The sequence below is a fragment of the Anarrhichthys ocellatus genome, unplaced genomic scaffold (genome assembly GCF_004355925.1).
Source record: "Anarrhichthys ocellatus isolate YVR2014 unplaced genomic scaffold, GSC_Weel_1.0 scaffold150, whole genome shotgun sequence".
Classification (NCBI taxonomy): domain Eukaryota; kingdom Metazoa; phylum Chordata; class Actinopteri; order Perciformes; family Anarhichadidae; genus Anarrhichthys; species Anarrhichthys ocellatus.
In genome coordinates this window covers 422,170-432,977 of record NW_022280180.1, presented here as the reverse complement: position 1 = coordinate 432,977, position 10,808 = coordinate 422,170, and the positions used below count along the sequence as shown (strand labels likewise).

General features: G+C 44.1%; 1 protein-coding gene across 2 annotated transcripts in view; it reads left to right on the top strand.

Annotated features, from left to right (window-relative positions):
• Nucleotides 1–1,308: 1,308 nt before the first annotated feature.
• LOC116400134 (KICSTOR complex protein SZT2-like) overlaps nt 1,309–10,808 on the top strand; it is a 22,692-nt gene continuing 13,192 nt past the window's right edge. The window contains exons 1-5 of one of the 2 annotated variants that reach the window (XM_031877802.1): nt 1,309–2,421; nt 3,090–3,186; nt 4,390–4,470; nt 5,916–5,990; nt 9,332–9,397. In XM_031877802.1, coding sequence (XP_031733662.1) covers nt 2,288–2,421; nt 3,090–3,186; nt 4,390–4,470; nt 5,916–5,990; nt 9,332–9,397 — 453 coding nt within the window. In that variant the 5' untranslated portion in view covers nt 1,309–2,287. The remainder of the gene's footprint in view (nt 2,422–3,089; nt 3,187–4,389; nt 4,471–5,915; nt 5,991–9,331; nt 9,398–10,808) is intronic. The other variant, XM_031877803.1, reaches the window with a different exon arrangement.

Genomic DNA, 10,808 nt, shown 5'->3' with positions numbered 1-10,808 from the left:
GGGGGGGGGGGGGGGGGGGGGGGGGGGGGCTTACTCAAACAGTGATGGTATGTAACCTAAAAAGGGGCGTGTGAGCCTACAAGCAAAGATGGCGGAGTCTAGGGACCCGCGACAAGATAGCTAAGAGGTGGCTACGTGTAACCACGTGGGACGGCACACAATGTGGGTTGGGACAATAGATTACGCGACCACGTGTCTGAGAGGTTCACCCAAAATCAGTGAATCTAACTATGTGTGTGCGGGTTAGTAGGGAGAGAGAGAGAGAGAGAGACGGTGATAGTACGCTTGTACGGTGATAGTTGCGGTTCTCAATCTCACTCACAGAGCCGATTTAAAGAAGAGATAATAAAACCAAACAAAATAAAATAATCCCCAAACAAAACAGATCTTTATCACTGCGGTGAGATGCGAGTATTGCCCTCTTATCACCCCGAAACTCGGTCGGCGAGACGAGGCTCCGCCACCGTGGTTTTGGTCTTTGAAGTGATAAAATCACAACCTCCACATCCACTAGCAGCGACGGATCTAATGCAAACAGTTACAGCAGGAAATACACAATATAACGGGACTCCGTGGTCCGCGATGATGGCGCAATAACCCGTTATAACACGACAGTAACTTAACATAATAAGATGCAGGAATAACAACGACATAACGAATAGGCTAAATTAAGCTAATGCTAAGCTAAGCTAAGCTAGGCCCAGATACCAGTAACTCTTACTGGTAGAAGCTTCGTTCGGTAGGGTACGTTTCCTGTGGTGGGGATCACTCGGTCCTCGAGTAGCCGCTGGCTCTCGGTGGCGCGGCCTCGGGGCTGGCTGGCGCAGACTCGGCCTCCTCGCTGCAGAGAGAGGCTTTTTAACTTCGGCTGAGGGACGAGGTTTGGGTCGTCCTTCCCGGAAATCTTCGGCAAGGAAAGATCGTTACCTTCTGCCGGCGGTGTGTACACAAAAAGGGTGGGAGAACGGGGCATAGGAGTTATCTGTTCTCGCACTACCACTGTTCGACCAGCGAATGTTACATGTGACCTGATAGGATTTGATGAGGCCGCGGCTCCTCGTGGATCTTCTTGTCCCCTGGACGATTCCGGAGTGAAGAGGCCTTGTGGACCTCCTGACACCAGCGCGTGTCCGGAGTGAAGAGAGCCTTGTGGATCTCCCTACACCAGCGGTGTCTGGACGGAAGAGGAAGAATTCTAGCTGTGCTCAGGCTTATAAACCAGGTGGCACAACCAGTGGGGGGCCCTTTCTTGGCCAATGAGGGACCAGCATCAGGTTTCTGCTGGAGCTGGGGGGTGTGGTCATCCGGCATGAGGTTTCTTGCAGACCCCAGGTCAGGTGTTTTGGTGAAAGGAAGGAACATGGTCCCAACAGCACTGTAAAGACTCAATCAAGTAGTGAATGCGGGCGTCTACATCACCGTTTTAAAACGGATACGTTTACGCACGTCCACACTAGGACTTAACCCCGGAGCTTTCAAACTTATCCATTCTCGGGAGTATTTTTAAACACATTTGTTTTCGGTGCACTAAAACTCGGGCGTAGTGTGGACGTTCAGTGTAAACTTGGCAAAACGTATGCGTTATAAAAATGGAATTGTGTGGACATGGCCTTAGTCTTAGCTCATCCTTGACCAACTTACTCTGAGAGGCCTTTGGGGATACAATGGATTCATGAATACTAGGGAGGACATCATCAAGCTATTATAACCTAGTGTCTGTTAGCCATAGTTTAAAGTAAGTTTTGTGTGCTTCAAGCCATTACCACAGACTTTCATTTTGTGGGCAAAAGCGGTAGTGTTTAAGAGCACCAGCGTCCCTTTTCAAAACCTCTCATTTTACTGCAGCAGGGTCTGACAGTCTGCTCAGCACAGTTCTGGTTCTGGTTCTCTCCACACCTCCCTTCCCTTCAGCGGGCCCAGGGAAGCTCTGCTCCTAGCTGCAGGAGGAGGAGCTGCTGCTGAAGCAGTTTCTGGTGAACCTGAGAGAACCGGACCCTGGTGGCACCAATAACAAGCATTAAGATTTAACTATATGGAAATAGCCAATCTTCTCGGCGATGGTCTTGTTTACTGATGGAGGTCATACAGATGCATATGTGTATTGCATTGAGTTTTATAACCAGGTAAAAGTTCATACAAATAACTTTAATCTACAGGATGGCACAGAAATGAAGGAGTTGTTGTGTGTTTACGTGATGTCCGCTGTTCTGTGTGCCAGAAACGCCATCGCTCCAGCGACTCCACGGCGTCCGGTCGAGACCGAAGCTACAGCACTGACTCGGCCGACATGCTGCCCAGCCGTCTGAAAGAAGAGCCTTGGCTGCTGGAGATTTCTAGCACCTTCCTCCAGCAGTACGTCCAGTACCTGCAGAGCATGGGCTTCATTCTCGTGCAGGTCCGACCTCAGTCTCCAGCTCGCAGGTCTGTCTCTGCAAAAACAAGAAAGAGAAAACTTGCCTTTGTTGTTGAATGTCTGCTTGTGACCATTGCTTCTCTTTACCAATATCGTTTGTTCTACATTTGTCCTGATATTTGAGGCTTCCCCTTTGATCAAATCAGTCTTAAATGTATGTGAAGCTATCCTCAAGAAGACACGCATCAAATCAGTAGATTGTATTTAACACATTTTCAAGTAGGACACCATTTTTAAACAACGTTAGGAGCTTTCTGTTTGCTGTTTGAAATGGATGAACTGGCTGACCGTTGCATTAGTCAATGGGTGCTTTGTGTTACGCACCATCACAAAGTGTGTCTGCTCATTTTTTCGTGCAAAACTTTCAAAAATGCATTGCTCCATTTCTGCCCCTCTTAGTGTCCTCTCTTCCTCCACTGAGAGCAGCACTCATCCGTTAGTCGTCACATGTGTTTTGATCCTGGTCTGATCTCTGACCTCGCAGCGCTGCCACCCCGTGGCTGATGCGGGGCAGATGCCTGTCACTTTCTAGGCTCAGACCGTGGGACTCTCTCTGAATTATGTCTCACGGCTCGGCTACGCGCTGCTGGCGGTCCGTTGTCCCTCGGGTCCAGACCTCTCTGGTTTAACCAGACCCTATCTGACCCCTGTCCTCCTCGCCCCCCATCTCTTACAGCATCGCCAGGGCTCGTGCTGCCATGCTGAGCTCCATGTCATCGGAAGGGAGGATGTCTTTTTCTTATGTAAAGCAGAAGAGCGAGGACAGCCCTAAGGTTAGTGTTAACCTCAGAGATGCACTAATCTTGTTCTCCAAACACACACACACACACACACACACACGGGATCGAGCCAGGCTGCTATTGTAACAGTGGCCCCTCTACATTTGGAGTGTCTCATTAAAAGTGAGTCCATGCATCCAAAAACAGTTCTTCCATTTGTTCCTTGTAGCTATATCTCATTTGTAGTTTCTGAATATATGTTTTAGAAGCTAGAATAATTAGTAATAGAAGTAGTGCTTAAGTTAAACACGGTTACTTACTACATACACTATCTAAAGCAGAGATCAAGACCGTTTAGGCTGTTGTAGCGTTGGAAACTGGTACATTGCTGTTCACTAAAGGTGTTTGAGCTGTTACTGAATTCAGATCTTGATCCTCGTCTGACCTCTGACCTTTACAAAAAGGCTCTGCTGTTGTAAACATTTAAACTGCATTCATGCCTCCGAAGACGATGGTGATAGAATGTGTCTGGTGTCGCAGCAATGAAAAAAGGCCGTGCAGTGCGGCACTCAACTAGCTGCTGGGCGTTCAGGAAGCATGTCAGGTAGTGGTAACCTTTTCATTGCTGCTACCGTCAGTGAGAGGAGGCTCGGATTAGAGTTTCCTTGTACTTGGGTGCACACTACTTCAATAACTCACAAATATGGACTGGCCCTCCACAGAAACCCTGTTCTGAACTTGTAATAATGAAGATATTTAATCAGGTACTTGACGAAGAGCAGAAAATACGTACATTTACATCATTTTATGATCATTTGCATAAGTGATATTTTCCACTGCTTGGCTCAGTCTCCATCCACTGCCGGTGTTGTGTTAAAGTCTGGTTCCCCTTCAAATAGGGTTTCCTGTTCCGGTGCCCTCCATTGTTGGGGTTAGGTCAATAAACGTCCTCCCAAGGTTGTAGTCACAGGTGCACAGGCACAAGTAAGAAATAATGTTAAAAGTCCCCTCATGACATCTACAATATAACATCTTTTTAAAACAATAGACAGACTTTGGCTTTGCTGTTGTAAACATTGCAGCTAGAAGCTATGTTTAGTTTCTGTTCTAACTGTTTAATAAATGTAAATGTATTCTTTTAACAGTACCAGTCCCGATTCACAAAATTGGTTCAGCGGCTTTATTACTCTCTTTAACGCTCAAACACCTTTATTAGACAAACTGATTGTATGACTCTTCTGTAAATTACCTTTGCAGATTGCAGCATCGGGCACCACCGCGTATCACCTCCAGAGGGCGCTGCCAGGGGGCATCGTGTTGATGGAACTGGCTTTTCAGGTGAGATTAGGATGACGAAGGGCACTCAGAATCAGCCAACATCACAAAGGTACATGTGTTGGTGCCTTTTTAGCACATTTGGGATGGTTCATGTGTGTTTTTTCATGATATTGCCAACAATTTTGTGGAGCATACCACAGATCTTAACAATGACTTCCCCCAGACGATTGTTGATGTCAGTTTGTGACATTGTGGTATGAAAATCAACTTTTTACAGACTTCATACATCTTCTTAAAATAGTCAGGAGTTTAAAATATGGTTTGCATCATGTTACAGTAACTGACAAAGTTGGATGGATTTCAAGTCTCTTTTGGTTGATATTCAAACACTAAAGTTAGTGTAAACCAGTGGCTTTGTTGTACCTATATGACCTTATTCTTGTGTGTGTATGCTCGAAGAAGATTTAGTTGGTCCCAAAACATAGTTTGTCAAATGCGGCAAAATACCACAATCTCCTTTTACGTCCGGTTGCATTTTGCAGTGTGTAAGCCAGCGTGCTTCTTTGCCTGTTCCGACCCACAATCCATTTTTCACAGCGATATATATATATCTAGTTTTGAATGCAGCCTAATATCACTTCAAGACAGTTCTTAGGCACAGTGGTGCTTCGAGCTAAATGCTAACGTCAGCAGGCTAAAAGACTCACAAGCATGAAAACATGTTGATGATTGGCAGGTGTAATGTTCACCATGTTCACTACCTTAGTTTAGCGTGTTAGCATGCTATCAATATTGACCTGATAATGGTGCTAGATGAGAAAAGTCAGCGGATCCCCAAATGTATTAGGATTCATCATCTGGGGACCATGACATTTTGATAACATTTAATGGCATTCCATCCTTTCAAGCTCCTTACCCTCAGTCTATTACGCAGACCTTCTTTCAACAGTTTATAGTTTCCCAGCCCAAGGTGAGATCATCACTAATTCAATTTTCCCAGAATTGACAAAGCTCCTGCGAAGACATAGAAGACATAATACAACTGTTTCCTCTGGAACTGAGACAAGACTAGTGAAACAAAGCAAAGGGTTGACTGTGACCTGCAGATATTAGCGGGACTAGGACTAACGTGTGATTGCATTTCCATGTTGTCAAAGTACAGTGAGTTTGACCCCCGTGTGCATTGTCTGCTTTTCCAGACATATAATTTCCATCACAATTAGTTTCCTGGTGTCTGGGTTTTTGTTCTGTTCTTTGTTACAGCTTTAAATAGCCACAGTAGGCTCAGTGGGAGATGAACCCACTGGGACTTAATGTTGTGCTTGTGTGGCTCAATTAGTCTTGAGTTTCCATTGGAGGCCATTTGAAAGGTCTGAAACCATCATCCTGTCTCTTTGCAGCTATGCCGATGAACAGTAAAGTAAACTTCAGAGTGCCATTCTCCCCATGGATGTGTTTTTCATGAAATAATCACGTGTTCTCCATATGCCTTCTCCTTCCTCCAGGGGTGTTACTTCTGTGTGAAGCAGTATGCACTGGAGTGTTCCCGGATCCCCATGGGCCAGACAGTCAACTCCCAGGTAAATGACTGACAGAAAGCTGCACTCTGAGCTGTGGCTCTTCTCTCCGTGGGGTTTTGTAGGATTGAAAGCATGAAAGAGGACCGCAGGTCAACTGATCTCCTTGTGTAGCAGTGGTTTTACAGCAGGGTCCAGGGACCTGTGGGGGAAGTTTCTGGGCCCTGAATCGGGTTCCAGGGATTCTTAAGAAAGGTCCAACTGGCCGAGGGTCCTGGGGGTCAGAGAGAGTGGGCAACTGAAAAACAAATAGAAATACAAATAGATGTTTAGTCTTGTGTTTTTACTTGGTGGTCCATGGTGCAGCGATGCTTGAGAGGGCGTTTGCTGCTATGTGCTCTTTGCTGTAGTCGTGTTGTGTTTTGCTGCTGTGATAACATTGCTCTGGGTTTTTCTGTCGTTCTACATCTTTGGTGCCAGATGGTCTTTGCTGAGATTACAGGTCTGGGGAAAAGTTTGGTTAATGGTCTGTGTGATGTCCCATTTCTGGGCTTATGTGTTGATGAAGTTTGTGCAGCTGGTGCTCTCTGATTTCTCTGGTCATCAATAGTGGAGGCTTTTGCTCATAGAACCTACAGTTATCAGAGGATTAAGCTGCATTTATTGTTATTGTCAACAAATGCCATGAAAAGACTGAAACCAACAATGGGCTAGTCTGTCTCGATACTCCCTCTCTTCCCTGTCTGTGACTCTGTAACCAATAATGTATTTGTTGGGGACTATTTTCACCACATTTGGGGCCCTAGTTTAATCACCCAGGATATGACCAAATCTTATAAATTCAATCGTATTTGGCAGAGAGCAAACAGAGCAGATAACAGCCGAGCTTCATTGTGGTCTGCCACTGAGTTACTCACAGTCATATTAATTAGCGACAGCTGACCGACCACCAATGACGTTTGTCATTTTAACTGGTGAGAGCGACGGTCAGCGGCCACTAAAAGAGAACATAAACATATGTCGTTTATGGACATGTGAACAGATGAAAGAGTGATGCGACGTTCTTAAAGGGAGTAGAGTCTGGAAATGGCAGCCGAGCTGTTTGCATCCTGGCAGCATCCCCATCGGCCTCTTCTGACAAACGGCATGAAGGAACATTGCTTTACTGCACCAACAGCTGTTACTAATGCTACCGTTATTTGAACAATGTTTCTGTTAAGTAGAATGACAATAAATCCAGGTCCATAAATTGTGAGATAAATTCAAAATGTGTTAATTTGGCAGCACATCTTTATATATTTCTGTATTTCTTTGACCTCCAAATGTACCATATTTAACAAGCATTTCTCTCTGGACCTGGGCTTATATCCGTTGTTGACACTGGATATATCTCTTATGTTTTTGGTTCAGAACCTTTCAAAAGGTAGCCCGCCTGTGAAGATGAGATCCTGATGCTCCCCGAGAGCGATTCTTCATCTGGAGAGAAAATAGCTTTGCTTCAGTACTTCCACTCATAGGGTGTTACTCACACGATGGCACTTTTTAGACTGCATTGCGTTCTCCAATCCGTACGCTGTCACGCCGTGCATTCCCACAGATGAATTACTGCAAGAAACAAAGAAGTTTCTTTGTCCAGCAGACAAACATGCAGAGCTGCCTGAGAAGTGAAGTATGTCTAAGACACTGAAGCTCAGCGCTGTGCATGTGTGACTGAGTAGGTCTTAAGGGTTATTCTGTGGTCTTTCTATCAGCTCTTACAAGATGGCATGAATTGCTATTAATTTGCTTTCATGTTGTTTCTTTGCTTAAATACTATTTGCTTCCTGCTTTGGGATGCTGGGTGTTAAAGCACTTTGGCAGTGTTTCTTCACAGGGAGGAATACTGAGGGACATTCAACAGGCTAATTAGTTTGAACTATTACAGCGAAACATATATATTTGCTCACATCAGTATTTTAAATACCAAAATCTGCAGCCAAGTCAATTCATTCCTGGAATTTGGTTGCAGGGTTGAAGTAAAGCCGCGCAAATCCTTCACTTCAAGTTAAACTTTGGGAAACTTTCCACTGACAGTTGCCGTTAGCCAGTAGCACTTTGTCTAAGCTTTGAGGGAATGTTGTAGCTTATCAGCTGAACTGCACCGTCCAATTTAGTTTAACCCTCCTCTGCTGGAGTCCAACGGTTTCAAGACTGTTATGAGACAGAACTTGATGGACAGATATGTTTCTAGAGGTGCTATATAATACCCACCATGGGAGAGTGTCTTCATTCACTGCTTAGGCAGCCATGACTCATCATATCTTTACAGTGACAATAGTTGTTTGATCTGAATATTGAATTTAGGGCCTTTTAACATAATGTCCCGTTAGCAAAATATTCTGGATAGATGAGCAGTTTTTTAAAATATTTTTGTAACTTCAAAACCCTTTGCCCGTATATAGATGTAGAAGAAACCTGACTCTAAATCTAGTTTCCTGTAACTTTAAATACATCATTTGAGTTCAGAGATGGCTCTACTGTGTGGTCTACACATGATCAAAGGTGAGATTTAGCATTTGTGAAAGACTTCACGCTCTTCAGATGTAAGCCTGACCCTCAGCTTCATCTCCTGCTGAAGCCCTGCTTCTGTTAGGGGAGCGTCACAGGCCGGCTCCATTCTCTCCCACGTGTGACTCCTCCCTTTTCACATTCTGGAACCAGTGCACTTTGATGTGACAAAGGCACAGACTGATGTTTTCAAAGATCTCATGGCATTTGTTTCCTCCGGGGGGGGGGGGGTGTGTGTGTGTGTGTGTGTAAAGAACAGGCGTGCATGATCAAATTGTTGGTGTCTTAATTGAGTTTCAGGGTCCCGCTGTCATGGTTTACTGGGACATGTGAATAGAACAGAAGCTGTTGTGGATGTTATTGTAAACACCAGTGCTGTTCCTACTGTGACGAGGGGAAGAACACAGCAGCACAAGTATAGAGTATAGAACAGCTGGGCTCCTACTGTGACAATGCACCGGTACATAAGGTGATGTTATGCATAGGAGATTGCCATTGCACTATAACTTGATGAATGTATGTAAATACTGTATATACAATCAGTGGTGTTTTACACAGTAACTTGTGCTGCCTAGTGGTTTCAGTAGTGGACTTCCTGACTAGTCGGATAGCTTGGTAAAATGGTCCACTGGACAACAGATTTCATGATCATCTTCTAATGACCTCTGGACACCGGTCTTATGAGCTGGAGGTCCACAGCTCTAATGTGTACCTATGTAATGTGTGTCTCATTGCCTTTCTGCAGCATGGAAAAGGTTTGAGAAACCATGTTCTTACTGTAGTATCTCCTCAGTCTTCCTTTCATCCCATCTGTGTGTGTGTCTGCCTAGTCCCACCTCATGTCATCTCTCCATCAGGGCAGCCTCCTCACCAAACCTCGTTGCAAGCCGTTTCCAGATGCCAGCCCAGTATCTGACTGTGCGGTATGTCCCAGCCATTCTCAAGGGAGGGGTGTCTCACTACAATCAGGCTTCATCCCTCCCCGCCGCTCTGCTTGCTGCCATCAGTCCTGGTCTCTTCCTTTTCAAATCTACATGTCTGTGTTTTTGTCTCTTCCATAATGAATGGGTTGCAGTATTCAAAGTGTTTTTTCATAATTGTGGGACGGACGGTTGCTACGACATACAGCTAGACTACAAAGCCAGTAGCAGGTCTAGCTGGATGAAGATGGTTTTACTTCATTAAAGGTCTGTTATAGAAATATCTTCTCTTTGAGGTTCAGGCCTCAAAAGTCAAGCGCTCGTTTGATTTCCTTTTCCGTCTTGACTTTCAACAGGCTGTCCGCCTCTGTGCTTGCTGGTTTGGGTGTCGTGGGTTTCTCAGCTTGTATTTGTGTAACTGTTGTCCCCTCTGCCCTTTCTCTGATCATCATACTATATTTCCTCTTGCATCTTTGGTTGCCAGGGGGTTGACTGGAGCTAGGACTTCCTTCCAGGCCTACTTCCACTCTCAGTTCTAGCATCTCTTTGGGTTTAAAGGGCCATGATTGAATAACAGGGCTGTGACCGTGACATTTGGTTGGATTTGGTTCAAATCCTAGTTAAATGAGGGATTGATTTTTGTGTCAATGACTACATATTTGAGGCAACAAAAATGATGTGGAGTTCTCCAGGGTTCAATTCTATGCCCACCTCTGTTCAAACTCTACATGTTCCCACTAGCATAAATAAGGCAAAACTACTGGGTGCAAAACAGTGATTTGATGTGTCAAAGAAGTCATTTGAGGCCTGTAGCAATATTATCACAACACACAGTACATATGGGCTTTAGTTTATAGGCTGATTCTAGTATTTTCAGATTTCCATACCTGTGTAAAACATTTCACATTTGATGAATTCACATATATGTATTTATTGTTATTCATAACATTCTCATATGTTTATAGAAAACTAAGGTTGTGGATGATTGTTGTCCCACATTTGTTCATCAAGATGGAAACATACATTTGACATCATATTTGAAATTAGGTACTTAAAAAAAAAACTACAAATATAAATCATAATTTTGTATTTTATTTAAAAGCACAAGAGGTTAAAGAAAAAACAAATCACATGTAGGCATACAAGGTTTTGGATGTTTCATATGAAATTGTATGTTTCATTTGTTAATGTCAACAAGGACTCAATCAGAAAACTAGATTACAGTCGATCTAATACTACCACATTAAAGATAGATCTATACTACCACATTAAAGATAGATCTATACTACCTCGTTAAAGATAGATCTATACTACCTCGTTAAAGATAGATCTAATACTACCACGTTAAAGATAGATCTATACTACCTCGTTAAAGATGGATCTATACTACCACGTTAAAGATGGATCTATACTA